Here is a 19,779-nt window from a genome sequence, read left to right as displayed (position 1 = left end):
AGCAAATTGCTGAAAGTAAGAAAGTAAGAGTACAAAATCACCCCATCACTAGTCCTCTGGACCAAGAACTATATTCAGAGTAAACACCCCACCCAAAACCTATTTCAGCTCTTTATAGTCACTTTATCTAAAGACAAATTCCATTCAACCACCGTGTAAACAAGCCTCAACATTACTACTCCATTGCACATATGAATACTTAAATCCCGAATCCAAAGAATGTAATCAAGACCAAGTGGTGAATTTGATCTCCAGTGGCAGCACAAAACATCACCTGTAGCTTGATTAAATAAATAATTATTTCTTTTTTTCCACAGACACCAAATAACATAGCACCAAATGATATTCCAAATTAAGTTTTCCGCTTTGGATCTCGCAATGGCTGAATGTAACCAAAAGTGACTTGATAAATTCTCAGGTAAAACAATGGCAAAGTCAGATGACATCCACCTATAACATTCAAACCAAATTTTACTCACCATCGGACATGAGATGAATAAATGTTTTGAAGATTCTCGATGTGTAAACAGAGTGGACAAATAAATTCGAACTCCTCCTAAATAATGTTCCTCCTTCTTAAATTGTCTTTTATAGGACTTCTGTCTTTCAAAGCTCTCCAAATCAGGCATGACACTCAGCTTGGAATTTTGAGTTTCCAAACCTCTTGCAAAATTGTATTCCAATTCTCCAAAACCTCCTCTTGAAGTCGTGAAGCATAGGCAGAATTTGAAGTGTAAAGTCCATTTGGGTTATACAACCAAATCCAAGAATCAACTTCCTCTCTAGGTACCTACACACTAGACAAAAAAATGTTCAGTTGAATAATAAGCACACTCTCCCACTCAAAGGGACTCCTCCTCCACCTAAGGTTCCAACACCATTTATCCTCCCTCCAAAAGCCCATCTTACCAATAACCTCCTCTCTTTGCTCCGAGATAAGAAATAGTCTTGGGAATTTGATCGTCAAGCTTGCACCCTCCACCCACTCATCAATCCAATTTAATCCCTTCATTTGTCCCTCCTCCCCACTGCCCCCACACACCTTCTTCAAGTCTCTCAATCACAAACTCACCGTGACATCCCTCATGTTTTGAATCAAGCACCTCCCAGCAAACCCTCTTTTGACTATGAAACAAATGCCACCTCTACTAGCCTAAGAGAACATCATTAAAAGTCGAGATATTCTTCCCCCTTAATCCTCCCATCTTCTTGCTTTTACAAATGTCCTCCCATTTCACTCATGCAAGTTTTTTACTATCCTCAAACTCACCCCATAAGAATCTTCTTTGGATCCCTTCAAGTTTAGAACTCACCGCCTTTGGAATCTTGAAAAAGGAAAGATAAAAAAGAGGCAAGGATGACAAGACCAAATTTATAAGACAAACTCTTCCCACAAAAGATGTGTTTACGTTTCCAAAGTGCCAAACGTTTCTCAAACTTATGGATAATTAGTTGTCACGCTCCCACCTTACTAGGATTAGCCCAATAGGTTATCCTAGGTAAATGAAAGGGATATGAAGAATTCTACAATTCAACAAGCTGGCATATCTCTCTACCACAACATCTTCTATCCTAATAGCACCAAAGCTACTTTTATGAAAGTTTACCCTAAGTCCAGAGATTAGTTCAAACAATATATGAATAGCTTTGATAGTGAACACATTTTTTGCCCTTACATCTCCCACAAAAATGGTGTCATGGACATATTGCAAGAAGTTAATTTCACAATTTTTGTTACCAACATCAAATCCATCAAACAAGTTACACCATTTTGCTTTTCTCATTAAACCACTTAGACCTTCTGCCACTACCAAGAATAAAAATGGAGCTTAGGGATCCCCTTGCTTCAATCCCTTAGAACATTTAAACTCTTTAGTAGGACTTCCATTTACAAATATTGATGTCCAAGAACATTCTAAGCATCCCTTGATCCAGGTCTTATCAAAGCCCAATCTATAGAGCATATACAAGAGGAATTCCTATGAAACCGAGATATATACTTTTTCAAAATCAACTTTAAAAATAAGACATTTCTTTTTCCTTATCTTCTCTCACCACCTCATTTTCCACCGAGGCTCTATGAAACAATTGTCTTCCTCCTGGAAAGGCGTTTTGTCTATTATCAATAACCCCATCCAAAACCCTTTTCAATCTATCAACTAGCAATTTACCTAAATTTTTTTACAAACAACTCATGACGAAAATAGGTCTAAAATCTCTCAAACATTGTGGATTTTCACACTTGGCAATCAAAGAGATAGGGGGAGGAGGTAGGAGTAATCTCAAATGTCAATCATAGGGATTTATCCCTCCCTTTAAGTGAGAATGTAACATGTACTCCCAATTTTGTTTTAAGTATTCTTACCCATTGGGGCAGAATTTTCCCCTTTATGTTTATTTGTGGGTTCGGTGCCTCCTCCCTCGTGCAAGAAAAAGCTCCATAATGCTATTGAATATAAGTTCTGACAGAAGTAAACGTTCATTGACGTTGGAAGATGGGTTTCTGATTGTTTATTTTGTTAATGTATCCTCTTCAAGTAGAAGAGAAATGTTAATTTTTTCAAATTTGTAATGAGAGCTTATTCATTATAATAAATTGATGGGTTTGTTCACCAAATAGATTCATGAATCACCTATGGTTAAAGGCTGTCATAAAGTTTATCCAAAAGTGAAAGATCAAAATTCTGAAGTGACAAATAAATTCTGAAATCGTATCACTTTATCATCGATCCAGCAGTTTATGAAATTATGCACATAGGTTCTAAACTTCTAATTAAAGATTCCGAACTAATCATATTGAAATGTAAGTTTCTCCATTGATATCATATCTAGCTGTGGCAAAATATAGTTTTTTTTTATAGTGCGACACTGACATGGAATGGCACTATTGGGTCCTTGTTCATCAAATTATGATATGATATATTGAAATTAGATATGATATCAATGGAGAAACTATATGATAAGACAAGGAATTATGCACGTTTGTGTTTGTATTTCGAACTCTTGGTACTGCTTTACGTTTGTTTTGTTTGGTTTGATTGCGTTTTCAGGTTTTCTGCATAATTCCTAAAACCTTATTTATGCGTGTTCATGTTTCTATTTAGAATTATTGGTACTACGTTTGTTTTGTTTGGTTTAATTGTGTGCAGGGAATTCAATACTTCCTAATTGCTTTCGAACCAACACAGGAAAAAAGGAAAGTTATGTTAAGGGTGTGTAGTGGTGATTAGCTCACGTAACAGAGGCTATGAGAAGTGTACATCACTTCCGTTGGAGAATGAATACTTCCGAATATGATGAAGCCTATACACTATATAGCTATAGACTACAGTATCGCAAGACCTTGGTATTACCATATTGGCATACTTAGTGGCTAGTGCACACCTCAAGTTTGACGTTATTGCTTACTTATAATAAAATTGCATGATCATATCAATAAATCATTAGTTTGAGCGATATTAAATTTAATCTTTTTAAATAAAATTTTAAGTTTGAGTCTTGTAGATAGAAAAATATAGTTGAAAGAGAAAAATTCCATTAAGAATGATCAATCATATTTTCTGACAAAGATTAATTATCGACATAAATGATAGATACTCTGTATCAGTAACATAATTATATATAAGATTGTTTGGACAGCTACAATTCTATACCATGTTATTGCACTAAAATTAATTGGATAGATTATTTTTTACTATGTAATTGATATTGATAAGGAACCTTTTTTCTCCTACTATTGAGAAAACCAAATTGATTTTCTAAATAGAAGAATAAAATACATATTATGTGATATGAACCGAAGGTAACGAGATAAGGTATAATGATAAAATGGTGAACAAAGTCTACAGTACCTATACAGAAAGCTAGAGGGGGCAGAGGACCCTAAATTAATGTCAATATCAAACATAAGATTTAGGAAAGGGTTTGCGTGATTGAATCATTCCCACGGTTCAAGACTTTCCCCCCTTTTGTCTTTGCATGATTCAAGAAGAAAATGGTCCGTCCATAGTTCAATTCTTTCGTGAATATATTTATTATAAAAATATCACAGTAGTACTCTGAATTTGACACTTGTGTATCTCGCAACATTTTATAGTATAAAAAGATTACAATAATCATTGTGAGCAATAATTCACTTCTAAATTGGGAGGAATAATCTACTTCTTAAGTCCTAACATGGAAGGAGTCTCACTTTTCACAACCGAGCAATAGTCTTGGCTCTCAAAAAATGGAAACCCGTGACCTGTACACATAGAAGTTTTAACACGTTTCTTGATTATAAATTACTTTATCAAATTTGGATTGGTTAGTATTATTTTTCTCTTAAAAATTTGAATTATATTTGATAAGTTTTAGTTAATTTTTAATTTTTTATTAGTTTTTAGTTTTTGATTGCTTAGTTTTCTATTTAGTTTCGATAAAATTTAATATTTTTTTAGTTATTGCTTTCAAGTAATTAATAATTTATGACTTATCACGTAATTAAAGAATATAATTTGAACTATACATTTAAAATTAGGTGGGTAAACGGGCCCAATCCATGGACTGGTCCGTGGTCTGTGCAGGTTACGAACCAATTTTTTTAAACGGTCCATGATTATGTCATATTTTTGGGTCCATTCCGCTTAATCCATGGACTATGCGAGTTTGGCTCGCGGGATCCGCGGATTGCCCGTAGCCCGCATTAGATTTGATTTGTGTTATATATTAGGTTTGATTTTCTCTTTTTTACTTTAAACTTTTCTTTTAAAATAACAGATAAAGAAATATATTAGATAAGATAAAGATTTAAAGATAAAAATAAAAAATTTAAATTAAAAGATGATAAAGATAAAAAGGATAAAATAAGAAAAATAAAAGATAACAAGAATAAAAGATTAAGATAAAAAAAGATAAAGGCTAAGAACACTTGTTCTCTTCACGGTTTTTCTCCACCACTTAGTCACGCACGCACGCAAGTCATACGATTCTTCCCCTTACACAGGAATAAAACGCAATTCACATTCACGCACTCATGCGACACACCACAGCGGCACGCTTCAGCCCACCATCGCGCCACCACACAAAGTACATCTCTCCTCTCTCTAGAATTTGTTTTTATCCTATTTTTGTTAGGGCTAATTCATTGTTGTTCTCTTAAATATGGAGATGGAGAAGGCTCAAGTTACTTCAAATATGGAATCATTTGTTGTTCGAGATGTTTAAATTTCATATTTTAGATTTATTGTTTAAATTTTCTTTTGTTAAGACATTATTTATTTTATTGATGTAATTGACTAATTATTGAGATTTTATTTACATATATATTGAACTTAATTTGATTCTATTATATTTTTATTAAAATTGAAATTCTTTTAAAATTAGGCCCGCGGACCGGCCCGTTTGACCCATGGGGTCCGCGGGGCAAGGACGGACTAATTTATTTGGTCTGTGTAAGAAGCGGGGCGGACTGGCCCGGTCCGTTGCCAATGCGAACTTATGCAAGCGGACCTTTTGCGGGACAGACCGGCCCACTTACCCACCCCTGTTTAAAATACAACATACTAAAATAATATTATTGAAAGTTTTTATTTAAAATCAAACTATTTTAACAATAATAGTTAATTTGTCATGTAATGATGACATGTCATTATATTTCTAATACAATGATTACCTTTAATTTTGGAACATAATTTTAAAATTTTTATCGATTTGAAAAATAAACTTATTTAATTAAATTTACATACATGAAAAATATAAAACCTTAATTATGTCAAAACATAAAAGGGTTATAAATATGATAATATTGCATGAAAAATAAATTCAACGAAAGATGAAAAAATTAAAAAAAATCTAATATTAAATTTATTTTCTAAATGTTCCTAGGACTTATTTTTCATGTCTTTTTATAATATTAGTTGAATTTTATAATTTGTATGTAAGTGAATTTAACAAAGATTCATTTCTCGAACTAGTAAAAAAAATAATTCAAAATCACTAGCAAAAATTGAAGAGCATAATTGTTTTGAAATTACCAATTTGAGTCACTTAAAAACATAACAAAGAAAGTAAAGACGAGAGTAATGACTAATCAGGGATAAAAATGTCCAAAGAAAGTGAATACGAAGTATCCCTTCCCGTCGCTCTCTCGTCGTTCTTCAGTGCTGTGAAGAAGGCTTTGGTTCTTCACTTTCTTCTTCAACTTTGTTGGGTAACATGTAGAAAGGGAATCATGCCAGATGTGGAAATTTATACCGTTATGTTTGACAGATTTTGCAAAGAAGGTATGGTTTCTAGGGCTAAAAGCATAATAGCTTCCATGGTTCAATTATTAGTGCTCATTGTTTGCAAAATCAAATGGAAGATGCCAAGAAAGTGTTTGATTTGATGATTTGCAAGGGCTGCTTACCAAACGTTGTAACTTATACTTCATTGCTTCATGGATGGTGTAATATGGCTATCTAAGGTAACTTATAATAATGTCTTTGTTAAGGGAGTGTTGTGAAGACTTGATATTTCAAGATCGATAAAATACCTTCGACTAATGAAAGACAAAAGGTGTTTGTGCAAATCATACCACCATAGAATTGTTTATCATTTGTTTTTCAGCTAACAAAAGAAGTAGTGCATTAAAAGAGTTCTTGTTGAAGTTTGTTTGGTATAACATTGTATATTCAAAATCTTGAGGTCAACATGTTTGTAGAGTCCGACTCTAATCTATACAGCAGGTTTTGTTATATGTTTTTCTGCTTGATGTAATATTCCAGTGGACAATGTTTGCATGTAAGAATTAGTATTATTGATATAATGTATATTTCTTCCAAAAAATTTCTCTTGATTGCTAGATTTTTCTTAGAGTTAGGTTTGTGAGTGACTCTTCCACCATGCTTTGCATTTTGTTGAAAATGATTACTGCTTTAGTTTCAGATTTATTGCCAGTGATATTTTGCACTCTTTGTATGTTTGATATAAGTCATTGTACACATATACGATATATATGGTAGGAATAGTGTCTGTAAGGGCATATGTTAATTGAACTTATGGATCTGAACCATGTACAGTAGTAGTGATTTAAACAGTATATGTTTGAACAGTATTTTCTGGAAGCATAGCAGTCTGATATTTTAATTGAATGATACTGTAGCAGTAAGTCCCGTGATTGAAAAAGGGCAATAAGACTAAGGTGTATTCACTACTACAAATATGACATTCAAAGTCGGTTAAATTTGACATTCTACGACGATTTTCAATCGTCATAGAATGCAGCGTCGTAAAATAGGATCATACTTATAACAACGATTCTTCAACCATCTTAAAAAATATAGGTTTCTAAGACGGTTAATAAACAACCGTCTTAGAATGATCAATTTTAGAAGGCTGTTTGAAATTATAGTCCGTCTTGGTATGTCGTCGGATCTAAGATAGTTACTGAATAACCGTCTTAGAAAGTAAGACATACTACAACGGTTATATTAGGAACCGGCGTAAAATGTCTTACTTTCTAAGACGGTTATTCAATAACTATCCTAGTATGGTTTGATCAACAAATAACATTTAAGATGGTTCTGTAATAATCGTCTTAGAAAGTAAGACATTCTAAAACGGTTATTTAAGAACCGTCGTAGTATTTCTTTTTTTTTTTTGCTGCTTATTTTTATTTATTTATTTCGGTTCTGTTATTTTTTTTTTATCTCTGGTAGCCTTTAGCCAAAACATTGTAGATTGATGGAAATAAAGCAGAAGTAACTAGTGTCTACTCCCTAGCTTAAGTAATTAAAGTAGATCTATATGTTATCAACTCCCTAGTTTAAGTAATCAAAGTAAATTTATATACAAACAACTTGCCAAGAGTAACTTATTAATACATGGGAGGGTCAAAATTCAGAAATGAAACAACAATCTTATTAGAATCAATAACTGCAAACATAAAAGAATAAATAAAAGAGTATTATTAGAATCACTTGTAATATATCTCAGGATGAATATAAAAAAATACAAATTTTCTCTCCAATATTATTTCTCTCCTCTCTACCAAACACACCATAAAAGAAACAACAATCTTTCCAATTTATTACACAAAGGACACAGCCTGAAAAAAGAAGAGCATACATCAAGTAAATCAATTAGGCATGATGCCAAAGTAGCAGCAACGACATAATTAGCTTAATCCATCAAATTCCATTCAGGTAATGTGATATGATCACATTCACATTGATTTAAATGCTATATACAAGTATCTTAGCATCATCTGAAAGCTAAGAAGCCAACTACATAATGAAAGCTTCAAATAAATTAATAATAACATGGCGCAAGCTTTGATTTAAATCCTTTCAATTGAGTAGCATTAGAAATTGGACCTGTCCAGAGATGCTGCAGCATGTCCCTCGCTTGCAATCTTCCAAACTCAAGCAGGCAAAACAAATAATAGTCTTCCTAAAAACAAATCAATACCTGCATGTCTGTAACTCCATACAAGTGAAGCTTCCCTTTTTTCAAAATATGATCGAGCACCTACATGTCTCTAATAAAATAAAAAATTATTAGTGATATCCTCATAGAGCAAAAACAAAGAAAAAATTATTAAGGAATAACCACAAAATTTAGATTTCATCAGTTATCACAAACATATTTTAGTCAAATTTTAATTTTAATTGAAAGCCAACATCATAATTACTCAAGGATCTGCATAAATATTATAAATATTATAAGAGTGACAAATATGATATCTAAGGTGATAGAAAAAAGTTTAACTATACAATTGATTTTTTAATTATAATTAAAAATTCAATTAAAAAGTTTGTTTAAAAACATTTAATTGAATCCTCAATTATTTAAAACTATTATGATGGTATCATTTTCCATTATTTCCGTTAGTTTAATTGTAATGTTTTTAAATAATTGGAGAACTTGATTAAATTAACAAATTTGACAGAAAAAATGAAAAAGAAAATTTAAGGAAAAAAATGATAAGCTTATATCATATAAATGTTGATTGAGATAATAGTTAGTAATAAACCAATAATTTTAAGCAAGAGGGCAAAACAAAATGGTTGGCATCATTGATATATAGAAACAGGAGTATTGATAATTACCAAGAAAGAAACACAATAAGAAACCAAGGCAACAGGGAAGGAGCCAAAGAAAGAGTCAGCAATTATTGCTGCAACAATGGGAAATAGAGAGGAGCTTCCATTAGCCACGCTATCAGATATACAATCAAGTTCCCAATTATTCCTAACAATGGGAAATAGAGAGGAGCTTCCATTAGCCACGCTATCAGATATACAATCAAGTTCCCAATTATTCCTGCAAAGCAAGTGACGTCCCCGCCGTTGAACCTGCACGCATGTACGTTTAACAATTAATCAATACACAAATAATAATTAACATCATGCTTTGAGTAGTGAATAATATATATTAGGATCTGCAAAATTACTCAAGTATCCATGGGTATCCATAAATATTTGTTAAAAATAAATTTTTAAAAAATGTAAAATAAAAAGATTTTGAAACAAATAATTATACTAAAAATAAAAACAATTTTAAAACATATTTTTATGCTACAAATAAATTAGAGAAAATTAATTTTGTATATAATAAGAACATTTAAGTAATTTCATATGTACCTGGTTAAACAAAGATCCCATAACAAATTAACACCCCTTAAAAAACAACGTCGTTTTAGATCCACTGTAGCATCTCTAAGGTGTAACTTAGCACTACGTGAACAAGCTGACAACATTTTGTGATTGAATTTTAACATTCATTAATTAACGTCATGGATAAAATTAAAGATTGTAGTTCTATAGATAAATAATAATAAAAAAAAGAGTAAATGCTTACTTTTGTTTATGAAAATCAAATTACAGGAATTGTTCACTTTAGTTCTTGAGAATTGTAAAATATGAAATAAAAATGAATTTATTTTTTATGAATTGTGAATACAGTTAGTAATTATAATATGTATATAATTTTAAATTAATTATTATAAAATTTAATAAATTTATTTTATATAATAATTTATTATCAAATAACACTGTCAGATTATACGTACAAAGAATTTACTCATAAAAAAATAATAAATTACATTAGATAAAATTTTCCTTTTTTTTTGTAAAAACATCAAAACTTTAGTCTAGAGTCCGGAAAACATCAAAACCTGAAAATAGCATATGACTTTATAAAAAATAAAAAAAAGAAATTAGTATAGGAAGTTTGACCAGACAAAATTACTATAACGTTTTTATATGTTAGTGGTTTCGACCAAGAGTCTGACGCAGTGTCACCAGTTTGAATCGCTACACCTAATACCAAAATTATTTTCTAGTAGCAAATGATTAAGAAATTAAATAAATAAATTGAAAAAAAATAGAGATGAAGTGTTGAGTACCTTCTTCTCGCCGAGGAAATTTTTGATCTTGATGGACTTGTTGTTGTTGCCAATGCTAGCTTTGATCGGAAAATGAGCGTACACGAATCTTAAGCTTCCTTTTACTGCCATCGTCAGAGCTTCATTTTGCGTCTCTGTTTTACACTCCTATGACTTCTGCGTGCCTCCTCCCAAGTGCTGCAGAGACACAAAACCCTAATTCGCTTGGAGCTTATATTGAACTTCATACGTCACAAAAACATGGATTGGGCTAGGCCCATAACTTACTCACTCGCACAAAATATTCAAATTTTTATTTTATTTTATCATAAGTTAAGTTAACTTGCAGTATCTAAATCATTCTACAATTTTTAAATATTTTCTTGAATAAAATATATTTCCAATTAAGTTCAAGAATTTGAATTTGTTTTTGTTTTTTTAATTAGGTCCGCAATGCATACACCTAATTAAAAAATATATACAACTTTATAGATTTAAATAAAAAATATACAAGAAATTCAATTAAAAAAATTGAACGACGTACGTAACTAAAAATTTGATAAATTTTTAAGAACCTGCATGATAGTTAAACATTTTAAAAATCACTCTAGAGCTTCAAACAAACTCTATTTGCCTTTAAAAATCCCCCCTACCACTCCAAAATATAAAAATTCATTGGCAAGCCTTTTCTCCTTAACTAATTATTTTCTAGAGCTTCAAACAAACTCTATTTGCCTTTTCTTTTTTTACCATTTTTACCAAACCTTTTACCCGTTGTTGACTTGCTCTTTATATAAGAAACCCTGTTGGCCTTGTCTGCCTCTCCTTTCGAATTTGATCCATATCTGAGTTCTGAACGCACATGAGCATTGGGCATTGAATGCTGCTTCTTGTTGCCTTTAAAATTCCTACGACCTCTTTGCAGTCCAGAGATCATGCAGCATTACACCAATAAGGTGTCCAAATAAATGCTATATAGGAATAGTTGTCTAGTGCAGCTTTAACTGAAATATAATACAACCGATAAGGTAAATCAATTTCTTGGCTGTAAAAATGATTTTCAATCCAATTTAGATGCTTACTAAGCATGGCCCTTGTGATTGAAAAGCATAACCAACTATACAATGTAAATGTTGTTTTGATTATTATGCAAATTTATTCTATCCAGGGAACTGGAACTCCCCCCCCCTCCCCCCCAATTCATACATTGAAAAACCAATTTACAAGGGCAGAACAGTTATATTCTCTTCAGTGATAAAAAAGAGAGAGAGAGAGAAAGATTTTAGAATTCAATTATCCATTTCCATATCTATACTAGGGGTAAGAATAAGAGAGTCCTGCAACAAATACCATCGATTTGAAGAAATGATTCAATTTTCAATTGCAATTGTTACATGGTAAGGAATTTGAAACACAGTAATCTTCCCTATTGTTTGGGGGTAAAAAGTAACATACAGAAGGTTAATAGGAAAACAATAATGTTACAGAAGAAGTGTAGGATTTCACCTATCATGCTGGGCACAATTAGAACCACTGATGAACAAGAACTCCACTTTGTCTAAGGGATTTGAAGAGCTGCAAGCATGGATCATATGTTTTCTCATACTTTGCACTCCTCTGCCCAGGGCAACATCTCTGCCACCTATTGTAATGGCATTCAAGGAAAATATCATCTATCAAACATATGGCCCCAGTTTTAATCAACCTCGGAATCAGATCGAACTCAGTACCTTCCACATCCATCTTCATCACAACAAAATCGTTCTTTGAAACTGTCTTCTTCAACCAATTAGCAAAATCAAATCCCTGTATCTTCTCCACTTCTCCATCAAACTCCCCCCTCCCCGACGATTGCAAAGGCTGAATCCTACCCATCCCCCGGCCTTTAACCTCAACATGCTCCCTGGGATCGCGATGAACCTCAACATTGCTGAGTCTAGTAAATTTATTCTATTTACATTTTTAGCAAGATCTTTCAAAGCAAGTATTATCAAATTCTCTGAAACTCTTTCATGATATTAATTAGTCAATCCTACACTAATTCTGCAAACTTCTTGCTAAAAATAAGCAAAACATTATCAAATTCTCTATGTCTGTAATTCAGACAAAGAGACAAAGAGATTAGATTGTTCATACTTAAATATTCTGCATAATATAAGATGTTTAGAAGAGTGAAGAAAATGACTTACAGAGAACATGAAAAGCATTCCGTGGAGGTCGCCGAACTCTTGCTCTTCGATAGCGAAATCGAATCCCGACGGCGTGAATCGCGGGACAGCGAGTGGAAGAGAACTGAAGGAACAAAATCCCCACGATCAGAGAAGATAGATGGAGAGGATAATCGGAGTAACACGCGCGCAAAATCTTTCAATGAGATGACCTCGCGCGACACAGCACATTATAAATTAGGGTTTCTCAAACAAAGACGGTCCTTCAGCAAAAACGTCTTTGTTTAAGTTTTTGATAATTGCAAAAATGCCATTATTAAGCATTCTAAGACGGTTATATACGACCGTCTTAGAAATCGCGATGTAAAAACTAAAAACTTTGCTCCTAATTACAGAAATGTCACTGCGCCACCTTCTAAATCGGGTCTTCATGAACCGTCGTAGATCCTGCGTCGTAAAATGAAACTTTTGTAGTAGTGATTGTTCAAATAAAATATTGAGACATAATATACTGGTGGCTATAGGAGTAGTGCTCAAACTATATTGACCGTAAAAAAAAAAATCTTTTTCATTTGTTCAGATCCAAGAAGTTCTGTAACATATAGCCTTATGGAAATATTTCTATGGAACCAAATGAAGGCAAAGATATTAGAGAATGTTATAATCATGTCTAGACTATTGCGATCTTTTTCCCGTATCTCTTTTCGATCAAATTCCTCCTCATCATCTTCTTCAAGAAACTCCAATTTACTAAATGATCAAGATAACCAGACCCAAGAGGTCGCCCCCAAACACAATCTCTTCGATGAGGAAGTCCGATTCGAAGATATCAATCAAAACATGGATGACTGAAACATTCCAAAAATCCCTCAGGATCAACTATACGTTCCTGAAACAATTAAGGACAAACACAACTTTGATTACATAATCAAAACAGTAGAAAACAATATTCCTCTAGGACAAGATATAGGGGAAGAATTTCATTTACTTTCAAAAAATTCAATTTATGAACATAGCCGTAAGTATAAATATCTACACATCGGTTGTGTACAAGTAGCCATCAAGCCCTTAATTGACATGGGCATAGATGCAGCAGTTTTAATGTGTCTAAGAGATATTAGGCATAATAAATTTGAAGACTCCCTAATTGGAACAGTCGAAACCAGCCTAGGACAAGGTCCAATATATTTTAATTGTTATCCAAACAAAACAGTGAGTTTGATGGACAAAAACATTCTTGACTCTCTGTTCTTAAACATCCACTTTCATGGCCTTGACATGAAAGAAGGATCAATCCCAGCAGCCTTAATTTATAGGATCCAGTACAAGGTCATGAATACTTGTGCATCTAGAGTCTTGTTAAAACCTCAAAAAGGAGAAACAACTTTGTTTATCACTGATATGACAAAGGCTAATGTTTCTCTCCCGAGAAAAATAAAATGGGATGAAGTAACTCTTCCCGAAAGATGGGTTATGGATAAGGCCACACCGTCTGTTCCCCGACCCGCTCCAACCATAGAGCATATTAAGCAAGATAACTCCGGAAAGATAGAGATAATCTTCAATAGGAGAAATTCGTTTTCATCAAGGATAGAAGCCTCTAGGTCTGAATATGAGTCAGCCAGAAGGTCTTTTTCGGTTAGAACCCGTTCAATTCCAGTAGGACTAACCAGATCTGAGTCACATAACCAGTTTCCTACTGTAAACCTCCAAGGATTAGACACTACTTCTAGCATACCTAGACCAACTTACAACCAAAAACAAGAGGACGACCAAAAGTCGATCTAATCCCCAACATACTCTTCTATGGAACCTTATGATGTTATCTGACAACTTTAGCATTGATAAGGAAACCCTTAGGAAAGATTTTTATTCTCCGGAGAATGAGCCTTAAAGGATATGGTTTTTCCAACATTACAAGGGTACAAACAGAAAACAAATCCAAGACAAGTTCTACGAATTTGTCGAAAGAGTCAAAATTAATGTCATTTTCTTTGATTGGTTTCATGCTTATGCCATCAGAAAGGATATAGATTACCTTTGGAAACAAGACATCATAGGTGATCCAACAACAAATGTCATAACAAATTGGCAAGTAAAGGATGGTGAGTTAATCCAATCGGAATTACCTCCCGCAACATAATATCAACTACCAAATATCAAAGACAGTAACAATAAACCTGTCATGGCAATTCCATTCAAGACAAAAGATGTCAACAAGTAAGTAACCTCTAAAGACATTAAGAGCCTAATGGAACATGCAAATTATACCAATAAATATTTACAAGCTTTAGGAGAAACCATTAAAACTAAGGTAGTTCCTAAACAAAAATCAATTGAGGAAGCTTCGCCAAGTATCCCCATTGAAAAACCTTTATTCAAACCTTTCAAAGTTAGTGAGAAGGCTAAACGAAAAATTAGGGAACTTAGGAAAACTAAATCCTTAATTGAAGGCGTAGGTGACAATCATAGTGAATTACTAAACAAGATTGGTAGTTTACTTAAGGTCATTCCAGATACTCCCCAACCCTCGGAAAATACTTCCAAAATAGTAACAAGAAGTACCTCCAAATTAATTAATGTTATTAATGAAGATAGTGACCAAAACTCAGATAACACAACTGAGATAGGATCAGTGTCAGAAAAGAATATAAATCCAATTAATTCCAAACACTGGAAAACACCCTCCAAATTATATTATCAACGTCCGACTGCCCCTGACCTTCTATTAGAAGAAAGAGGTGAAAACAATTTTAAGAGTTTTAGTGCAAACAACATCTATGAATGGAACATAGATGCACAAACGGAGTATAACATCATGAATACACTCCAACATATGATCATGGTAGCTACAACTTACCAAACCTTCCATGAATGTTCAGAAGAGACCATTATAGATATCTTAGTGGCAGGATTTTCTAGACAACGGAAAGGATGGTGGGATAATTATCTCACTAATGAAGAAAAATAAAAAATTTACAGCGCAGTTAAGATGGATCTCAATAGCCCAACATTTCATTGGAGACCCATCCTTGTGGAAAGATAGGTCTGCAGAATTATTATCAAATCTTAAGTGTAGAACCTTAGCGGATTTTAGGTGGTATAGAGATACTTTTCTAACTAGGGTTTACACAAGAGAAGATAGTCAACAACCTTTTTGGAAAGAAAAATTTCTAGCCGGTCTTCCCAGATCATTAGGATACAAGGTTAGAGATAAAATCCGTAGTCAATCTGCCAACGGAGATATTCCATATGAAAGTTTAAGCTATGACCAATTAATTTCTTATGTCCAAAAGGTAGCCTTAAAAATTTGTCAGGATGACAAAATTCAGAGGCAATTAGTCAAAGAAAAGGCTCAAACAAAGAAAGATTTAGGTTCTTTCTGCGAACAATTTGGTCTACCGGCCTGTCCAAAACAAAAGAAAAAACAATCCTCTAGAAAAGAAATCTATGAGAATAAACCGGTCAATACAAAGAGATTTCCAAGGAGGAGATACTCACACAAACCATCAACCAGTAGAGAAATGGAAAATCCTAAACAAAAAATAAAATAAAAAATAACGTGCTACAATTGTGGAAAACAAGGCCACATTAGCAAATATTGTAGACTAAAAAAGAAGTTAAGAAACCTTAACCTAGAACCCGCAATTGAAGAGCAAATAAACAATTTGCTTATAGAAACCTCAAAGGAAGAAACATAAACTTCATCCTCCGTGCTTTCCGATGAAAACCTAAACCTAATCCAACAAGATGACCAACTATCATCAACAGATGATGATGATGGGCAAATCAATACTCTAACGAGAGAACAAGATCTCTTGTTTGAAGCAATCAATTCCATACCTGACCCCCAGGAAAAGAAGGTTTTTCTGGAAAAACTCAAGAAAACATTAGAGGTAAAACCTAGACAAAAGGATTTTATTACAAACAACAAATTTGATGTAAGTAACATACTCAAGAGATTAGAAAATTCTTCAACCAAACCAACGACAATCCAAGATCTCCAAACAGAGATAAACAATCTAAAAAGAGAGGTAAAAGAACTTCATCAACAACAAGAAATTCATCAGATCATTCTTTCTCGGCTTGAGGAAGATAGTGATTCTGAAAGTGCCAATAACAGTGAGGAAAACCAACCAGAAAATTTAGAAGATGATATGTTTATGTGATTAATCAACAAGATAAAAACCAAAAATTTTACATAAACATAAAAATAATTATTAATGATTTCGTTTTAGAAACAATGGCCCTATTTGACACAGGGGCTGATTCAAACTGCATTTTAGAAGGATTAATTCCTACAAAATTCTTTGAGAAAACCTCAGAAAAATTAATACGACAAACGGCTCAAAATTAAAAATTAATTTTAAGCTATCAAATGCAATCATTGAAAACCAAGGTCTTAAGATTAACACAAACTTTCTTCTGGTAAAAAACCTTAAGAATGAAGTAATCCTAGGAACGCCCTTCATTAGAGCCTTGTTTCCCATCCAAATATCTAATGAAGGAATAACCACAAATTATTTAGGAAGAAAAATTATATTTAATTTTTCTACTAAACCAATTTCCAGAAATATAAATCTTATAGAAAATAAGATTAATCAAATTAACTTCTTAAAAGAAGCAGTATCTTTTAGTAATATTCAGATACAATTGGGAAAACCCCAAGTAAAAGAAAAAATTCAATCTTTATTAAATCATATTGAATCGACTGTCTGTTCTGATTTGCCATATGCATTTTGGGACAGAAAGAAACATATTATTGATCTCCCTTATGAGAAAGACTTTAGGGAAAAACAAATTTCCACAAAAGCCAGACCAATCCAAATGAACTAAGAACTTCTTCAATACTGCCAAAAGGAAATCAAGGATTTGCTTGATAAAGGCCTAATTCGGAAAAGCAAAAGTCCATGGTCTTGTGCGGCTTTTTATGTCAACAAACAATCTGAGATTGAGCGTGGAACACCTCGCTTAGTCATAAACTACAAACCACTAAATCAAGCATTACAATGGATTAGATATCCTATTCCAAACAAAAAAGATTTGCTTAACAGATTAAATTCTGCAAAGATATTTTCAAAATTTGATATGAAATATGGATTTTGGCAAATCCAAATCCAAGAATCAGATAGGTACAAAACAACGTTTACTGTACCTTTCGGGCAATATGAATGGAATGTGATGCCATTCGGACTGAAGAATGCCCCTTCAGAATTTCAAAAAATTATGAATGATATTTTTAATCCCTATTCAAAATTTGTCATTGTCTACATAGATGATGTTTTAATCTTTTCCCAAAACATTGACTAACATTTCAAACATCTCCAGACCTTCATCCATATCATCAAACAGAATGGTTTGGCAGTCTCCAAATCAAAAATCAATCTTTTCCAAACTCGAATTCAATTCCTTGGTCACAATATATATCAAGGTACAATCATTTCAATAGAAAGGTCAATAGAGTTTGCTAGCAAATTTCCCAACCAAATCTTAGACAAAACCCAGTTACAAAGATTTCTAGGTTGTCTAAATTACGTAGGAGAATTTGTCCCCTATTTAAACAATATTGTCAAGCCTTTGCATGATAGGCTGAAGAAAAATCTGCCTCCTTGGTCTGACCTCCATACACAAACAGTTAAAGAAATCAAAGTCAAAGTCCAATCCATAAAATGTCTGTATCTTCTTATTCCACAGGCATTTAAAATTATCGAAACTGATGCTTCAGACATAGGTTATGGTGGCATTCTCAAACAAAGAGTCCATGGCCAAGATCATGTCATTGCATATACATCAAAACATTGGAATCCCGCACAATTAAAATATTCAACCGTTAAAAAGAAAGTTTTAGCAATTGTTTTGTGCATTTCCAAATTTCAATCGGATTTACTAAACCAAAATTTTTTAATCAGAGTTGATTGTAAATCAGCCAAGGATATTTTACAAAAAAATGTTAAAAACCTTGCCTCAAAACAAATTTTTGCAAGATGGCAAGCAATTTTAAGTGTCTTTGATTTTGACATAGAATACATCAAGGGCACCTCAAATTCATTACCTGACTACCTTATCCGTGAATTCTTACAGAAAAGTGGTAATGCCTCCTAAGGCATCGAGAATCTCCCTAAGGGGAGGAAGAAGTACAGGCAAAGGAGCCAGACTGGCTCTTCCAGAACCAACCATTAAGAAATCATCAACCTCTTATGGGTCACCAACCCAGGCTGGGTCATCTACCCAGAAAACCAATTTAGAAGGGTCATCAACCCTGATTACCTCAATCAAACCTGAGCCATCCACTCAGGAATCTCCCAAACCGGCAACCGCCAAACAAACATCGGCCGACTATGCATGGCCAATTGAAACCCTTCAGGCCCTTCAAGACATGGGTCTAACCAAATTTCCAAAAATAATCAAAAAATCTTGGGCAGACATTGCCTCAGAATCTGATGATGAACTTGAATCAAATTTACAAACAATGATCCAAAATGCATCAATGACCAAAACAACTTCCAATCCTAAAGGGAAACTACCTTTAGCCAAAGCTCAAACACCACCTACCAAACAAACTAACAATTATATTTATAAAAATAAATTTACAACTGTTTTGTAGATGGAACCTAAATTTTGGGACAAAAATCCCTTCAAGGCGACGGCCAAGGCTTTCCCACCAGGATTTCACTACAAACCAACCACCATCCTGAAGACAAGAACTTTTTATGAATTGATTTTGGTAGATTCAAACTCAGTATCTATTAAACATTTCAAAGACCCAAAAGACCAAACATTAAACACCCACTCGACAATCCAAATACTAAAAGTTCTTCAACCAAGACACTTTGGTTCGGACTTGAACAAAGGAAAGAGATTTTCAGTTCCATTTGATCCGGCAGGTTATACCTATTGGGATTATGTTGATGCTTGGACTAAGGTGTTTTGGCACCAAAATACTCGTTTCAAGCATTCATGGCTGATATATTTCAAGACCAATACAATTTACAATTTTCCCAATTGGTTTTTGCAATTGTGGGACTTCTTTGGACCAATTTCAGAGATATTCCCAGAAACAGTCCAACAAGGATTTGCTCAATTTGAGAGACAATACAATTCGCAGGAATCACGAATTCCAACAGATCTTAAATACTTTTCAAGCTTTGCACTGTCATGGATCTTCTCATGGCAATATCGTTACAGCAAGACTGAAAAGACAAACCAATATCCATCACTACAAAGACACGCATTTGTAAAATGGTGGACACAATTTGACTCATT

General features: G+C 33.3%; 1 protein-coding gene across 1 annotated transcript; it reads right to left on the bottom strand.

Annotated features, from left to right (window-relative positions):
* Positions 1-7,942: 7,942 nt before the first annotated feature.
* On the bottom strand, positions 7,943-10,539 carry LOC102663945 (uncharacterized). Its single transcript, XM_006587389.4, has 3 exons — positions 10,370-10,539; positions 9,072-9,317; positions 7,943-8,500 (listed from the first exon to the last, which is right to left on the bottom strand). The coding sequence occupies exons 1-3, from the start codon at positions 10,478-10,480 to the stop codon at positions 8,384-8,386; spliced, it is 474 nt and encodes a 157-aa protein (XP_006587452.1). The 5' UTR covers positions 10,481-10,539; the 3' UTR covers positions 7,943-8,383.
* Positions 10,540-19,779: the final 9,240 nt, after the last annotated feature.

Source organism: Glycine max, chromosome 9 (genome assembly GCF_000004515.6).
Source record: "Glycine max cultivar Williams 82 chromosome 9, Glycine_max_v4.0, whole genome shotgun sequence".
NCBI lineage: Eukaryota > Viridiplantae > Streptophyta > Magnoliopsida > Fabales > Fabaceae > Glycine > Glycine max.
This window is presented reverse-complemented; position numbering and strand designations above follow the sequence as displayed.

Excerpts from the sequence above, each read along its gene's own strand:
- LOC102663945 (XM_006587389.4), bottom strand. The coding sequence starts at position 10,480 with ATGGCAGTAAAAGGAAGCTTAAGATTCGTGTACGCTCATTTTCCGATC. Across the intron at positions 9,318-10,369 it reads ATTTCCTCGGCGAGAAGAAG|GTTCAACGGCGGGGACGTCA; the intron begins GTACTCAACACT and ends ACATGCGTGCAG. Across the intron at positions 8,501-9,071 it reads CTTATTGTGTTTCTTTCTTG|AGACATGTAGGTGCTCGATC; the intron begins GTAATTATCAAT and ends TTATTTTATTAG.